This window comes from Epinephelus fuscoguttatus, linkage group LG6 (assembly GCF_011397635.1).
Source record: "Epinephelus fuscoguttatus linkage group LG6, E.fuscoguttatus.final_Chr_v1".
Classification (NCBI taxonomy): domain Eukaryota; kingdom Metazoa; phylum Chordata; class Actinopteri; order Perciformes; family Serranidae; genus Epinephelus; species Epinephelus fuscoguttatus.
In genome coordinates this window covers 999,747-1,017,794 of record NC_064757.1, presented here as the reverse complement: position 1 = coordinate 1,017,794, position 18,048 = coordinate 999,747, and the positions used below count along the sequence as shown (strand labels likewise).

General features: G+C 42.8%; 1 protein-coding gene across 2 annotated transcripts in view; it reads right to left on the bottom strand.

Annotated features, from left to right (window-relative positions):
- The window catches only part of rabl6b (RAB, member RAS oncogene family-like 6b), a 63,423-nt gene that overhangs the window by 15,738 nt on the left and 29,637 nt on the right, over window positions 1-18,048 (bottom strand). For both annotated transcript variants that reach the window (XM_049578777.1, XM_049578779.1), the window contains 5 exons: window positions 9,484-9,589; window positions 8,833-8,936; window positions 3,416-3,801; window positions 2,273-2,420; window positions 1,725-1,928 (listed from right to left, as the gene is read on the bottom strand). In XM_049578777.1, the coding sequence (XP_049434734.1) occupies window positions 1,725-1,928; window positions 2,273-2,420; window positions 3,416-3,801; window positions 8,833-8,936; window positions 9,484-9,589 (948 nt within the window). The remainder of the gene's footprint in view (window positions 1-1,724; window positions 1,929-2,272; window positions 2,421-3,415; window positions 3,802-8,832; window positions 8,937-9,483; window positions 9,590-18,048) is intronic.

Sequence of the window (18,048 nt, the reverse complement as noted above, 5' to 3'; positions counted from 1 at the left end):
ATTCCATCATGCTGGTTCCTTCTCACCACCCCGTGCTCAAAGCCTGCAAGCCCACACGGAAAACCATCACTGTGTGGTCCACTGATGCTGCCTCCATCCTACAAGACTGTTTTGAACGCACCAACTGGCAGGTCTTTAGAGAAGCAGCAACAGTCAGAGACGCAGTGGACCTGGAGGAATACGTGTCATCTGTCACTGGCTACATCAGCAAGTGTACCGATGATGTCACCACCACCAGGACCATCACCATCCGCCCCAATGAGAAGCCCTGGCTGAACGGTGAAGTTCGTTCCCTTCTGAAGGCACGGGACTCTGCATACAGGCTGGGAGATGCTCCTGCATTGAGAGCAGCAAGGAAGGAGCTGGGGGCTGGAATTAAAAGAGCAAAAGCCAACTATGCTCAAAAAATTCAAGGTCACTTCTCCAACAATGACCCTCGCAGTATGTGGAAGGGCATTAAGACCATCACTGAGTACAGCAGGAAAGGTGCAGTGTGCCCCTGGGACCCATCTCTCCCTGATGCCCTGAACAACTTATGCGCGGTTTGAGGCCTCCAACACCTCCCCCAGTACCAGGCTCACTCTCACATGAAGTGCTTCGAGCGTCTGGTCATGGCCCACATAAAGGCCAGTATTAACATCAATGCAGACCTCCACCAGTATGCCTACAGAGAGAACCGGTCCACTTCTGATGCCATCTCATTTGTCCTCCACTCAGCCCTTACACATCTGGAGACCAAGGGTTCCTACGTCAGACTGCTCTTTCTGGATTTCAGTTCTGCATTTAATACCATCATCCCGCAGACCTTGATCAACAAACTGCAGCTGCTCTGAATCAAACCCTCCCCCTGTAACTGGATACTGGATTTTCTGACCAATAGACCGCAGACCGTCAAGATCCATGATGTAACATCCGCCTCCATCACCATCAACACCGGCTTCCCCCAGGGATGTGTCCTGAGCCCCCTGCTGTACACCCTCCTCATGCTCGGCCACTCACCCCAGCAATCATACTGTGAAGTTTGCCGACAACACGGTCGTGGTGGGACTAATCTCCCACAATGATGAGTCTGAGTACAGACAGGAGGTGGTACTGCTTGAGGAATGGTGCAGAGCAAACAACCTGTTCCTCAGTGTAGCAAAAACAAACAACCCCGCCCGCACTTTCTAACATGGACCTGCACTCTTATTCTTATTTTTGTAAGCTGCCAGCACCTGACTCACTATATGCACTTTATATAAATATATATATATATATATATATATATATATATATATACTGCACTTTACTGTTATTTGCTGCCATCTTGTGGACACTAGTTTGGACCGTCCAACTGCACTGTATGTTTTTATGTGTATGTTTTTATGTGTTTTATATCCTCTTTTATTCCCTTTTTTTATTACATCGGGACCTGAGTACATATTTCGCTCTGTAGTGTGCAGACATGTACTTAGTGACAATAAATGAACCTTCGACCTTTGACCATGTCTCTTACTGCATGGCATTTTCTCTTTCCGGTATTGTTTTCTGTCAAACTGTTTGACTATTAGATTTTTTATGGTATGTATGGATAGTACAGTAAGGCAACATAATTTGTTGCTTTGTGGTTATTCATATAAAATGCCTTTTTTCCCCACTTTGGTTCCCTATGAGAGACCTAAATTTCTTTTCTCTTAAATCCACAAATTACTGTATATTCATGTCACTGTGAACAAAAGACTTACGCTTTCAGCTCAGGTTCACTGTCCAGGTCTAGGTTCTGTGTGATAGTAGGGACAGCTGGCACTTCATCATCCTCGTCACTGGTCAGAGTGATATCTTTACTGAGGGGCAGGGTCTTAGGTTGGGGAAGGCTGGGCTCAGTGTCGTCAGGATCCAGCTCATCCTGGAAACCAGACACCATGGGGTTTCCTCTGTTTTCACCATCACTGGGACAGAGAAAGAGCCGTTACTCATTGAGAGAGCATCTACTATTGTGATTTATTGTGCTGCTCTGCTGGAACAGCTGGGGTGGTTGAGAGCACAACGTCAATGACACTGCATGTACACAAGCACCTTTTTTGCTGATAAATAGAACTTTTGTAACATGTGACATCACAAACGTTTTCAGTAAACACATTTTATTCTTAACAAGAACACTTGGTTTCTTATCCATGTTAAGACTAACTTTGAAGTTAAAAAAAGGTCAAACGTAATCGACAAATACTAACTTTGCCCTCGAGGATTAACAAGCTTACTCAAAATGATAGAAAAGCATTGGTAAAGATGTCACCTGTCACTGTCCACAGCTGCTGGAGGCTGAGGCATCTTGGTCTTGGAGGGCAAGCTGTCCTCCAGGAAACTTTTATCCAGTCTCTCATCTGGTACAAAGTCATCTACACTCTGAACCTTAGCAGGACACACCAGTGCAGGCAGCTCATCTGAGGAAAACACCATTTATGTGACCTCCATCAAATAAATTTATTTTACATAATGAAATCACGTGAACACCAGCCAGTCATCAGATCATAAAGCTCTGCATCTTTTACTAGGGTCTTGTTAAGTTTAGGTTGTGGCTCAATAAAGTGTCAAGTTGCAAAACCCTGTGTGCCGTTGCCAGTGTGCATCTCTCCTCTCTCACACTCTCTGCACAGCTCCACCCCACTCACTCAGTCACAAGTTCTCCAGCAATTAAGAGAGACACAGAGCTGCCACTTTGTTTAATCTGTCTGTTAATTAGTCTGCAGTGCAACACCAGGGTCCCCCCACCATCCGGGGTTCCTCCAGATGATGGGGGGGTCATTTGAACGGAAAGCAACAAATACAACCGTTGGATTGCTGAGGCGGTAGAAATCCCCAAGCATGCACCCAGAACTGTAAACCGGGATGAGGGGGCATTCCAAGTATCTCACACTTGGGATGCAGTGCTACAGAAGTGCTCCCTGCCGTCTGTTGGACTGTCAGACAGCGGGGGGCCCCACCCCCATCATCTGGAGGAACCCCAGATGATGGGGGGCCCTGCCCTCTGTCACCTGATGGTCTACTGGATAGCAGGGAACCCTGCTCCCTCATGGTGTAATCAGCCAGTAGTCACACAGAACCCTTAATGACTCTTGCGCTGTTTCTCATTGGATGACAATGGGGAAATATAAAAAACAAAGATCAAGATATATGGTGTTTAAATTGTTGTAAAAGTGTCTTGCTAAAGCACAATTAAACCAAACCCATATTTCAAAATATGACGCCACACTGAACAACTGAGTGTTTTAAACTTATACAGCACTAAATAATCAGCACTCCAGGTCGGGGGTTCAAGCAGAGAATCTGAGCTCTAATGTGAGTATCATCAATGGTTGCAGACAGTGTGCACACAACTGCAAAGGTTATGGTATGTGGACTGATGCGGCCTTTTTTTTTTACTGTAGTAGAGACTCACCTGGTGCAGAAGCAGGAGCCTCAGCAGCAGGAGATGAACCAAACCAGCGGGAGATAAAGCCACGTTTCTGGGGGGCCGACACTCCAGATGCAGCTGATGCCTGAAGGTGTTCTGGTGACTGGGCTGATGGCTTTGATTCAAGAGCAGCTGAAGCTTCCCCACTAACCGCTGTTGACGGAGGTAGAGGGGAGGAGGCTGACACAGATGGTGACTGTGGTAGCACCTGGGAAGAAACCAGGGGCTGAGGGGTGCTGGGGCTGGAGCTGCCTGTAGAGGCCCCACTAGGAGGAACGATGGGTGACTGGGAGCCCGAGGAGGGACTCTGACCATTAGCCGGGCCAGGAGAGCTATAGCCCTTACTGCGAGACTCCAAGTTCTCCAGAAAACTGCAGAAATCACAAAACTGCCGGTTAATAAACTATGATTCACCTGCAATATTATCTTAGGCTAGAACACAATGAGGGGACTGTAGAATTTAAATGCTGATTTAGGAAAAGTCATCAGGAATATTTCAATTGTCGTGATGATGTTCTGGTCTATTTTAATCTAAAAAAAAAAAAAAAAAAAGGCAGGTGATACAAAGAAATACAATACAGAACATGACTTCACAAATCTGCATGTCAAGAGGAACTCATTACAGTTCCAAGAAATTTCCAATAAACTGCAATAAAACTTCTTTTTGATTCATTATTTCATGCCCTGACAATGTCACTTGGATTTTTTTGTCTTCTGACAACACATGGCCACTATTAGCTGAAAGTCAATGACAATAACTCCTGCACTAAGTAATTCTTGAGAAAAGAAAGAAAAGTCTTCATAGGAAGGATGTGTACTCAAATGGCATAACAGAGGAATAGCTACAGACTGTAATGTATTCCCAGTCTTAGCACAATGTGGCCCTAAGTTGTTAAAAATCTTGTTCTTAAAGGGAAATTTCGGTTTATTTCAACCTGTCTCCTATTGTCCTAAATTTGTTTCAAGTGATTAGTGATGAAAAATAATAGTTAGCATGTTAGCTGTTAGCCTAGATACAGCCGGGAAAGCAGAGCAAGAGGGATAAACAAACATGGCAGCACACCGGTAAGATAAGACAACACGTTTACATGTCATTTTCTAAATGTTGTCTGACATTTATCGTAACGATATGAGGTGGTCTTTGTGGAAAAAAGCTTGTTTAGTGGACTAACTTTGCACTTAAAGGTATGCCCATTCACTTACACTTTAACAGGTCTGACGCTACTGTGCGCCCCGGCTGTATCTAGGCTAACGGCTAACATGCTAATTATTATTTTTTCGTCACTAGTCACTTGAAACGAAATTTAGGACGATAGGAGACAGGTAGAAATAAACCGAAATTTCCCTTTAAGTTTCTGGTGCTAACCAGAGTGCAATGTGCACATAGAATGCTATCTGCTGCAAGTTTCCACAGACAGTTGTGAAAAATAAGCTTTTGCTCATGTTCCTTCTTCTTGGTCACATGTGGGCTACACGTGTACTTGCAGACAGTGAATCTCAGTAGACGGGGTCAGAGAGCAGGATGAATGATTGATACTGATGTCTGTCTTCTTCATGCTTACATAACGTTACTTTTTCCACTCAGTATTGTGATGTCAGGAGGAATATTTATTGATTTGTTTCCGATGAGATATTATTGAGTTTATAAAATGACTTTGCTGTTGTAATCATGACTGTTGCTACCATGGACTGTATAAAACTATATCCTATGCAATTGACCATAAAAGAAAACATCAGTAGGTGAGGTGTGTGCATGTGTGTGTGTGGGGGAGAGGGAGAGAGGGAGATGCAGGTAGAGAGATAGAGTGTGTTATAAGTTACTGTTTATGCCACTTATTATCCTTCTGTGCATTGATGGCTCTTTTTCATTCTGTTTCTGCATTATGTTGAGTATATATATATATATATATATATATACACAGTACAGGCCAAAAGTTTGGACACACCTTCTCATTCAATGTGTTTTCTTTATTTTCATGACTATTTACATTGTAGATTCTCACTGAAGGCATCAAAACTATGAATGAACACATGTGGAGTTATGTACTTAACAAAAAAAGGTGAAATAACTGAAAACATGTTTTATATTCTAGTTTCTTCAAAACAGCCACCCTTTGCTCTGATTACTGCTTTGCACACTCTTGGCATTCTCTCCATGAGCTTCAAGAGGTAGTCACCTGAAATGGTTTTCCAACAGTCTTGAAGGAGTTCCCAGAGGTGTTTAGCACTTGTTGGCCCCTTTGCCTTCACTCTGCGGTCCACCTCACCCCAAACCATCTCCATTGGGTTCAGGCCCGGTGACTGTGGAGGCCAGGTCATCTGCCGCAGCACTCCATCACTCTCCTTCTTGGTCAAATAGCCCTTACACAGCCTGGAGGTGTGTTTGGGGTCATTGTCCTGTTGAAAAATAAATGATCGTCCAACTAAACGCAAACCGGATGGGATGGCATGTCGCTGCAGGATGCTGTGGTAGCCATGCTGGTTCAGTGTGCCTTCAATTTTCAATAAATCCCCAACAGTGTCACCAGCAAAACACCCCGACACCATCACACCTCCTCCTCCATGCTTCACAGTGGGAACCAGGCATGTGGAATCCATCCGTTCACCTTTTCTGCGTCTCACAAAGACACGGCGGTTGGAACCAAAGATGTCAAATTTGGACTCATCAGACCAAAGCACAGATTTCCACTGGTCTAATGTCCATTCCTTGTGTTTCTTGGCCCAAACAAATCTCTTCTGCTTGTTGCCTCTCCTTAGCAGTGGTTTCCTAGCAGCTATTTGACCATGAAGGCCTGATTCGCGCAGTCTCCTCTTAACAGTTGTTCTAGAGATGGGTCTGCTGCTAGAACTCTGTGTGGCATTCATCTGGTCTCTGATCTGAGCTGCTGTTAACTTGCCATTTCTGAGGCTGGTGACTCGGATGAACTTATCCTCAGAAGCAGAGGTGACTCTTGGTCTTCCTTTCCTGGGTCGGTCCTCATGTGTGCCAGTTTCGTTGTAGCGCTTGATGGTTTTTGCGACTCCACTTGGGGACACATTTATAGTTTTTGCAATTTTCTGGACTGACTGACCTTCATTTCTTAAAGTAATGATGGCCACTCGTTTTTCTTTAGTTAGCTGATTGGTTCTTGCCATAATATGAATTTTAACAGTTGTCCAATAGGGCTGTCGGCTGTGTATTAACCTGACTTCTGCACAACACAACTGATGGTCCCAACCCCACTGATAAAGCAAGAAATTCCACTAATTAACCCTGATAAGGCACACCTGTGAAGTGGAAACCATTTTAGGTGACTACCTCTTGAAGCTCATGGAGAGAATGCCAAGAGTGTGCAAAGCAGTAATCAGAGCAAAGGGTGGCTATTTTGAAGAAAGTAGAATATAAAACATGTTTTCAGTTATTTCACCTTTTTTTTGTTAAGTACATAACTCCACATGTGTTCATTCATAGTTTTGATGCCTTCAGTGAGAATCTACAATGTAAATAGTCATGAAAATAAAGAAAACGCATTGAATGAGAAGGTGTGTCCAAACTTTTGGCCTGTACTGTATATATATACACAGTACAGGCCAAAAGTTTGGACACACCTTCTCATTCAATGCGTTTTCTTTATTTTCATGACTATGAAAACAAAAAAACATGTACTGAACAAAAAAAGGTAAAATAACTGAAAACATGTTTTATATTCTAGTTTCTTCAAAATAGCCACCCTTTGCTCTGATTACTGCTTTGCACACTCTTGGCATTCTCTCCATGAGCTTCAAGAGGTAGTCACCTGAAATGGTTTTCCAACAGTCTTGAAGGAGTTCCCAGAGGTGTTTAGCACGTGTTGGCACCTTTGCCTTCACTCTGCGGTCCAGCTCACCCCAAACCATCTCGATTGGGTTCAGGTCCGGTGACTGTGGAGGCCAGGTCATCTGCCGCAGCACTCCATCACTCTCCTTCTTGGTCAAATAGCCCTTACACAGCCTGGCGGTGTGTTTGGGGTCATTGTCCTGTTGAAAAATAAATGATCGTCCCACTAAACGCAAACCGGATGGGATGGCATGTCGCTGCAGGATGCTGTGGTAGCCATGCTGGTTCAGTGTGCCTTCAATTTTGAATAAATCCCCAACAGTGTCACCAGCAAAACACCCCCACACCATCACACCTCCTCCTCCATGCTTCACAGTGGGAACCAGGCATGTGGAATCCATCCATTCACCTTTTCTGCGTCTCACAAAGACACGGCGGTTGGAACCAAAGATCTCAAATTTGGACTCATCAGACCAAAGCACAGATTTCCACTGGTCCAATGTCCATTCCTTGTGTTTCTTGGCCCAAACAAATCTCTTCTGCTTGTTGCCTCTCCTTAGCAGTGGTTTCCTAGCAGCTATTTGACCATGAAGGCCTGATTCACGCAGTCTCCTCTTAACAGTTGTTCTAGCGATGGGTCTGCTGCTAGAACTCTGTGTGGCATTCATCTGGTCTCTGATCTGAGCTGCTGTTAACTTGCGATTTCTGAGGCTGGTGACTCGGATGAACTTATCCTCAGAAGCAGAGGTGACTCTTGGTCTTCCTTTCCTGGGTCGGTCCTCATGTGTACTAGTTTTGTTGTAGCGCTTGATGGTTTTTGCGACTCCACTTGGGGACACATTTAAAAGTTTTTGCAATTTTCCGGACTGACTGACCTTCATTTCTTAAAGTAATGATGGCCACTCGTTTTTCTTTAGTTAGCTGATTGGTTCTTGCCATAATATGAATTTTAACAGTTGTCCAATAGGGCTGTCGGCTGTGTATTAACCTGACTTCTGCACAACACAACTGATGGTCCCAACCCCACTGATAAAGCAAGAAATTCCACTAATTAACCCTGATAAGGCACACCTGTGAAGTGGAAACCATTTCAGGTGACTACCTCTTGAAGCTCATGGAGAGAATGCCAAGAGTGTGCAAAGCAGTAATCAGAGCAAAGGGTGGCTATTTTGAAGAAACTAGAATATAAAACATGTTTTCAGTTATTTCACCTTTTTTGTTAAGTACATAACTCCACATGTGTTCATTCATAGTTTTGATGCCTTCAGTGAGAATCTACAATGTAAATAGTCATGAAAATAAAGAAAACGCATTGAATGAGAAGGTGTGTCCAAACTTTTGGCCTGTACTGTATGTATATATATATATATATATATATATATATACATACACACATATATACATATATACACACACACACACACACACACACACACACATACGTGAACTACAAAAAGTAGATAGGTTGCTCGCTGCTGAAAATGTGGCCCATCAACATTTTTTGGTTTTAAATCTTGCCCAACTGAATTTGTAATTGAGAAAAGCCCTGCACTAGAGGCTCTATACAACAGTGCACTGACATAGAGAGAAACAAAGCAAACAGTACATCTCGTAGTTTTGATCTTCAGTCTCCTGCTGGACAGAGAGCTCCTCCAAGGTGGCATCCATGTCCAGCTGGTTTGTCTCCAGCTGCCTCAGGAGGGTCTCTCTCTGCAAACACACACACATACACACACAAACCTGGCATGAATGATTGGACAGGATATCAGACTGAGCATTCATAATCACACTGTTCCAAAGCATGATTAGAAACAATGTCAACACAGGCAAAATAATACTGCAATCTTACTTTCTACCATTAAGTGAAAACAGATTAAAGGAAAAACTTGCTCAATTTTCAACCAGGTCTGTGTCATCACTGTGTGGGAAGTGTGTGCAGATGAACAGTGTTTGGCTTCCCCCCTGTCAGCAGTGCTAAGAACTCCCTGCCCGTGCCATGAGCAAAAGTCCACGCATCATTTCATGTCATTCTTCAGATTTTGGCTGGATGGTGGACAAGCAGGAAGCTTCAGGCGCTGAGGGGCACCTTAACACTGTTCTTCCGCGCACACTCCCCCCACCATAGTGACACAGACCTGGTTTAAAATCTGCAAAGTTTCCGAAAAATCCTTAAAAACAAGTACAGGATGGTAAACTACAGAACTAATATAACCCATTATAAAAGTAACAATGACAAATGATGAGTTAAAAAAATAACCTGTAGCTGCAGAAAGGGGATGTTGAAAAACCTGTGCAGATATTTTAAGCCAAAGCCATTCTTCATTGAGGACTCAGCATAGTGGATGTAAGAAGCTCCCATTGGTCTGTTAACACAAAAGTATCACTCGTTATCTTTCCAGGCTATTTCTGACAGTATATTTGTCATAGTAATCCACTTCATTTAATTAAGAAAAAGACTGTAAACATCTTAAAGCAGCATGAATTATTGTCCACCCTTTAAAAACAACATCTATCATAATATCACTTTATTAAGTTGGTGAATGTGTTTGCGAACCATTGTCTTTATACACATCCAGCAGATAAAATGTCCAATAAATGCCCAGTATTTACTCTCTCTGGGCTTTGATTTTAGTCTGTACCAACTCTTGAGGGACATATTTGTCTCTTTAGGTGCTAAATGCTCAACAATGTTTGGCAGCTTGTCTCTGTGTCTGTCTGCTGTTTGCTGCTCTGCAGGTAGTGTACAGTGTACAATGTTTCCCCTAGGTTTACAGCTTTGGGTAGGGGGTGCAGACGGACACCGACACAAACACTTAAAGGAATCATGGTGTTTATGTGTTTCTGACAGCAGTCAACATAACAACTGAACAATTCTCTGAACTGGACATTGAACTAAACATCTGGGGCCTCATGTACAAAGACTTGCGTGGATTTCCTACTGAAACATGGCGTACACTTAAATCCAGAAAACGTCGTATGCACAAAAACATCCAGATGTATGAATCTGTGCGTATGCATGAATCCAGGTACATTTCCTTTGTACATCCCAATCAACGTGGAATTCAGCGCACATGTTAGAGTACCCGACCCCTACCTGTCCACGCCTCCATTTAAATATGCAAATAATATTTAAATGAACCCTGCACCTGAGATTCCCCTCTTTGCACGAGCAGAAAACTAAAACAAAATAATGAGTCAGACGGGAAAACAGAAAAACCTCACAGAATGCGAAGTGGAGACGCTACTCACTGAAGTGGAGGTGCGCAAAAATGTACTTTTTGGCACGCTGTCCTCCAGCATCAATCAATCAATCAATCAATCAATCAATCAATCAATCAATCAATCAATTTTATTTATAAAGCCCAATATCACAAATCACAATTTGCCTCACAGGGCTTTACAGCATACGACATCCCTCTGTCCTTTGGACCCTAACAGCGGATAAGAAAAAACTCCTCAAAAAAAAACAAAAAAAAAAAAAACGGGGGAAACGGGGGAAAAAAAAACGGTAGAAACCTCAGGAAGAGCAACTGAGGAGGGATCCCTCTTCCAGGACGGACAGACGAGTAATAGATGTCATACAGTACAGATCAACATAATAAATTACCAGTAAACCATATGACACAATGAGACACAGAGAGAGAGAGAGAGAGAGAGAGAGAGAGAGAGAGAGAGAGAGAGAGAGAGACAGAGACAGAGAGAGATGCAGGATAGACAGTAATGGCAGTAGCTTACAACAACATTAATAAAAGTAATAATATTATAATTAATAATAATATATTAATATCTGATAGTATACACGTGTGACAATAATCATATGTGTATAATAACAGTAGAAGTATGACTAATGATAACAGCAGCAGCAGGAGGCATCTGGCAGGACCACGGCAGCAGCACAACCACAAACGTCACACTATCCAGGCACCGCTGCAATACGAGTTAACCTGAGAGGCAGTGGAGCACAAAGGCTCTGGAGCATCAATACTAAACGCAAGAGGAGTGAGTGGGAGAGTGTGTGTGAGGCTGTCAATGCTGTGGGGTCAGAAAAGCATACACACGCAGAATTAAAAAAGAAGTAGTCCGACATTAAGGTGGACGTGAAGCGGAGGACGGCTGCCCACTGCCAAAGTATGGCCAAAACAGGCGGGGGGACAGGAGAGGAGGAGCTCACCCCATTTGAACAGAGAGTCACCTGGGGCAGGGGCGAAAATCCCATTTCATAGTTGGGGGGGCAATAAACAGTAACATTTTAGAGAACAATTCCAGGGGGGGACAAGGAAATAAAGTTGTAGCCCGTCTTTTATACAGCATCTTTTACCGCAGTTTGACGCTTTAATCTTCTATCTCTTCAACAGGCAGGCATAGGACGTTTCTTAGCACTGGCTGAGTCCACCTGCACATGTCCAGATTTAAAACAAAATGATTGAAATCAAATTAACACGTACACATCGACAACAGTCAGGTGCGCCGTGCTGTTCAAGGTGCTGAGTGTGTCTGGAGCAGAGCAGGTCTCTGTCTCCCCGTGCATAATAATGTCAATATTTATGCTATTGAGTAACTCATTGTTTAATAGCAGCAAAACAATAAGGCTTCATTCATCAAAGACAGAAACTCGATCTCTCCTTCTCTCCCTTTTTTTGCTCTGGCTCAGGTGTGTGGAATGGATCCTTCGTCTCTGGCTGGCTGCAGGAGCAAACCGTTTTTTGTTTTTTTTTTCTCGTTTTTTTTTTTACCGGCAGTGGGATCATAACTTTATCCGCCCCTGACCTGGGGTCAGTTGAAAGCAGACAAATAATTATGTGAACTGGATTTACAGTTTCCATTTGTTAATTTTATACACCACTTACATGGATCACACAGCACTGTTGTAAATGAATGCAGAAGTGCGCCAGGGAAAAGGTGAGGCTGATTAAGAAATGTTACACTTTACGCACGGATTTATTGACATGAGTACTTTACACACAGAGACAATCAGGGACTTGGTAGAAAGCTCTGAAGCTGTAGTTTAACCAGCAAAAAACAGCAAGTCAATAGCTTTAACCACTGACTAGTACTGATGCTGTGAAAACAGGATAATATTTAGGGGCGCACATGCTCAATGCGCATCAGGGGGATTAATATTAGGTCATTTAAACAAATGAATTATTTACTCACCAAGAAGCCACCCATGCGCACAGTGCCAGCTTGTAGTCTGTTCCCAACCCTGCTGTTACTCAGAATGTATGAATCGTATATGAATCAATTAAACAATATCACACGAGAGGGAGTGATGTTGTACTGTGATATTGCCACGGCTGTGATTCGGTCATAGGCACAAGGCCGCGGGCCGAGTGCCGAAGACAATCAGCTGGATGTGTGCTCAGATGGATTCAGCTTCTCCTCTCCCTCATCTTCCTCTGATGACCATTCATAGTTCAATTCAAAACTTATTTTAGGAAATAAATCCATATTTTTGGCTGTTTGACAGTGGATGAATTAATTAGCCTACAACGCAACTGCTGACCTAACTGACACTAACTGTCAGTTTTGATTTGATTGTTGATTGCAATCAGCTGTGAGGCGGAGTGATACATACACAGTGAAATAACCGTGATGTTGTACTCCAATATCATCACGGTTTTACGGTCTCTCGACCAATCAGATTGCAGGGCCGGAACTAACTGTTGTATAATGTTGGTTAATTGCATTTGCGCATCACATATGATCTGTACATTGATCGAATGAAAATGCTTCTTGTTGAGAAAAATAAATTCATCTTGCGATGGCGCTTTTATATCAATGTTTGTGCAGTCAATGGCTCCGATTACATTAGGAAAACCGACTCTCACTGCAAATTGCACTTTAATGTTGGTCTGTTCAGCTGCATATGGGAATTTGATATACCTGGCTGACATGCGGATAATTCCGTCCCACACAGCTGGCATGGCTCGGCTCAGGGTCGACTGGCACGGTCCCGATTGGTCAGCAAGCTCCCTCTGGAATGCCCCTGTTGCTAGGAACCCCAGTGTGGTCAGCACCTGTATGGATACAGGCAGCGCATGGCTCCTCGCCGTGTTGCACTCCAAGGCCGACCGCAGCTTCGCGCACAGTTCCAGGAGGATTGCCCTCGGGAACCAATGTGGCAAATACTGCTAGGACAGCCATTGTTGTTGTCGGTATTTTCTGCACCACTTTGCGCATACTTTTATATCCACTCATCTAATTGCAGTCACGTGGATGTGTTAATTGTTCATCAGTGTTAATTGTTCATGTGTCTCTGATGTGCACATCACTCTGAGGACTAATTGTTTTCACATTTATTTATTTATTATAACAGTTTCCCAACATCACCTTTAAGTGGTGCCAAAGGATCAACAGCTGTGGAAACATGCATATGTCAGCCATGAAGTTGGCGTGAGGCACCGCACATTTCCACGGTCATTTCACTCTTGATACATCTGAACTTTACTGTGGAAAAGGACGTACGCCACGTTTTTGTGCATACGCACCCTTTGTACATGAGGCCCCAGAATATTTCTTCTTCACCACCGTGGGAGCGTTTAAAAAAACAGATATTTTTGTCTGCCTTTCAGGTGGTTGACATGACATAATTTCAGATGCGTGTTCTCTGTCCGCTGGTGAGAGTGTGCTCCAGAGTGTGGATACTAGGGCCAAAAATTTTGCACGGGTTCAGTTCGGGTTCGGCCCACTTCACATGCTGCTGTGTTGTGCTATGGCCTACTCAAGCGCTGGAATTTGTTATTTACGTGACAATGCCTGAATGCAACACAGGCTCTGCTCCAATTGAGTGTGTATACAGTGCCTTGCTGAGCTGCTGTGCGAGCGGCGTGTTTGACTGTGCTTAACAGCCAGTGGTACAACAGTTCATTGTTGATCCGTGATCCGTATGGATCCCTCTCCACGGTTTGGCACGCACGTGGCCTACAGATTGGTTGATGAAACAAAAAGAAGAAAAAAAAAAGTTGTGTGTGTGTTCACGTGAAGGGCGCATGTTAAATCCACACTAGTCAAACACAGTGGTAGTCATGGCTAGAGGAGGAGCAGAGGAACTTGAAAAACCTCCTGCATCATTTAAGTCACATGTATGGGAGCATTTTGGTTTCCCTGTAAAATACAGTGATGATGGAAGAAGGATGGTGGACAAAGCCATTACGGTGTGCAGGCATTGTAGCATGAGAAAGCCATATGATACTGGAAATACATTGAGCATGGCCACCCATTTGAAGCGACATCACCCTGGTGTGTCAGTGACAGGAGCCAAGACGAAAGCTGCTCAACAACTGCTTATCACCGTGGCATTTAACCCACTGGTCCCCCTCTGACGGAAAACGTCATTTTCAGTCATTTTTCAGTCATTTCAGTTTTTATTTTTTGATAACACTGGCTGTGTTCATGCATATAGCATGACATTTGGTCAGGAACCTTATTTTTGGTGATATTTTTGAAATTTTAAAGCCGCTCCTAAATCAGGTCTAAAATACACAAATGGCAACCTTTTACAACACTCCCTCTCGGACGAAAAACGTCCCCATTGAAACCCATTAAAACGGCGTTTTTTGATTTCCCGTCAATTTACATAAAAAACATGATTTTTTTCTATCTCTGGCATTCAAGTTGGTTAGAGAGACCCAAGAATAGTAAAAAAAAAAAAAAAACACACCAAACAAAACAAAACAAACAAAAAAAAAACAGATGGGGCCAGTTTCCATTTTTGGGGCCCTGCTGTCTTTTCAATGCAATTCCTGGTTTGGCCACTTGAAGCACTATAGGCCCCTAACAGGGAGGGCAAATGCAGAGTAGATCAAAAAATAGGGATGTCCCGAACTGATATTCGGATCGGTATCGGCTGCCGATATTAGCAAAAAACGGGCATCGCCATTGGATCAGACTGCATGGAAAAATGCCGGTCCAAGAACTCCGATCCAGTTTTTCACAGAGTCCAGCCCAGCGCTCCGTGATTCAAGCAGTCCATTCCAGTGATCCGCTCCACCTCTTACTATCAATCCACCAGGCCAGCATGCAGACGGCAGACACGCGGAGAGTAGGAAGAGTAGCGGTCAACTTAGTTAACTGATTGTTTTCTGCTCTGGTTTTTTTGAGAGTGATATTTTTATTTGGTTTACACTCTTACTGTTTAAGTAAAGAGCACTGATGGCATTGTTTTGGGCACAATTAGTGAAATTGGAGCCATGGATGGACTACAAAAACACTACTAAAATAACTGAAAAGGAAAGGCTGCATTGTTTGTTAAATGCCAACAATGTCTTGTGGTGTTAATCTTTTTTTTTATTTATTGGGGGAGCAAAGCATTAGTGTGTGGAGTCCTGCTGCTATTTTAATTTCAATGTTAGACATTTTAAAGATTTCTTGTGTTGATTTATTTTCTATTTATTAAGGGGCCAAAGCAGCCAAAGCAAACCACCTATATTTTTTATTTAATGTTAATGTTCAAGTTTAAAGTTTGTTTACTGAAACCTGTTAACAATAAACAGGTCAGTTTCTCATACCAACTGTTGTGGATCATTCTAACTAACCCGATTAAGTAGTTGTTCTTGTTAGAGTAATATTGCTTGATCAAACCTTTTCTAACATGACTGACAACAAAATAAGTGAGCCTGGATCGGATTGGTATCGGTATCGGCCATACATACATTTTCTCCTGCTTCCCCAGCAGAGCAAACACACACTAAATAATTATAAAATTGCCTGTATTTTTCTCGCATTTTTTCATTATTGAGGTTTGCGAGCCAAAAAAAAAAAAAACCCATTAAAATAAATGCTACGTTAGTGTTGATATGGATGTCTGGGGGCTGTGGCTGTATAGATACTAAAAACTAGTGTGTGTGTGTGCATGTGTGTAATTGTGTAGCTAAAAATTGCAAACTATGAGCTGCAGGTTGCTGCAAGGTTACGTGACTGTTCTCTCCATCTCTCTCTCTCTCATACACACACACACACACACACACACACTGAATACTTGGTATGTATAATCCGAGTAGGAGAAAAAAAAGTAGAAAAAAAATATTAATATTTAATATTTTTATGGTTGTTTTTCAACAAGGACAAAAAATGTCCCGAAGGAGAAAGGTATTATTATTGAAGGTGCACAAAAAATAATAATGCATCAAAATCGGTGTTGTTATTAATCATTCACATATCCCAGACTGTGATAATTAGAAAAGAAAAAATCCATCCAACATTTATTACATAGAAAATAATTGATAATTCATGTTTTTTTCATAAAAGTAACAGTGACTTCATGTAAAGATTAAAGCTGCAAGCAGCGATGAACGGGCCCTTGCAGCCCACGCGCGTCAGGGCATGCTGCCGTTGGGGGGCTTGCACCTAGATGTCTTGTCAGCTATAATAAATAAAAAAATAAACGTTATATCTTACTTACATTTCCAGTATACAGGTAGGCACCCAACCCACGAATGTATTTTTCCAATATTTTTCTGAGTGTTTACAGGTACTAATGTATATCACGCTGCTACTGTGACGGTAAATGACTTAAATATTGAATCTGAGTATATAATGACAACATTCGGACATGTAAATGTGACATCTGGACTGACACCTTCCCTCTGCAGCTGGGTTATGGATTTCCTCACAGACAGACCCCAGACAGTCAGAGTTGGTACCAGGCACAAGGATAGTGAGCACAGGGACCCCCCAGGGCTGTTTGCTGAGTCCTCTTCTTTACACCCTCTTCACCTACGATTGTGCCTCCACCCAGTGCAACACCACCATCATCAAGTTTGCAGATGACACAGCAGTCATCGGACTGATCACTGGTGGGGTGGAGACAGACTACACGGAGGAGGTGGCTCAGCTGGTGTCCTGGTGCCACACAAATAATTTCTCCTTAAACGCAGAGAAGACTAAGGAGATGATTATCAACCCAAGGAAGAGGAGAGACCAGCGCAATCCACTTCACATCAGTGACACTCAGGTAGAAGCTGAATACATGCCCAATAGTTCAAGGTCTTCTGACTCTTTAAAAGTTGACATGGTGTCTCTAGCTCAAAGTATGAGGGACAAGAAGAGGTTGAAAGTTGATGAGTTTTGAAGAGGATTTGAAGATTTTCCAATTTACTTCCATTCACACTAATTAGACTGCCACCAGAGCGCCATCTATTGGCCGATTTGCACCGAATTTTGCACAAACCCTCATCGGGCCATGGAACACAATTAGCAAAAGTGTTGTGGTAATCCAACTGTATTTGGTCAAGATATGAAAGACTGTCTGTTTTGAAAACAATGTGCAGGAATTTGTTGTTTTATATTTTAGGCATTTTTTGGACTATCAAAATTCTTTTAATAACTTTTTGTCAGGAGTGTCCACAGATGCTTCATGCAAAGTTTGGTGTAAATCAGTCAAATCGCCTAGGAGGAGATCGAAATAGTAGGTTGTAATGGAAATTTAATGCAAAAGTGGGCGTGCCTTACATCACACAATTCAGCTGAATTCAGGGAACACTGAGATATAAAGTTTCAAAACGTGCGACATGTTACGTGGGAGTTGTGGGCCAAAAACGCTTTTGCATTGAAAATAGTGCCACCTGCTGGTCATTTCTGGTGTGTGAGTTACAGGGGCCAGTCTTTACCACCCCTATCAATTTCATTTCCATAAGTGTTATGGTGTTGGCACAGTGGCAAGTATTAAATTAGACTGCCACCACAGCGCCACCTAGTGGCAGATCGGTAACTCCTTTGTCAGATATCCTCATGAGGGCATTGACAATAATTGTTCTAAGTTTCATGTTAATCCGAGCAACCGATGTGGAGATATAAAATACTTCAATTTAAAGAGCGCCACTTG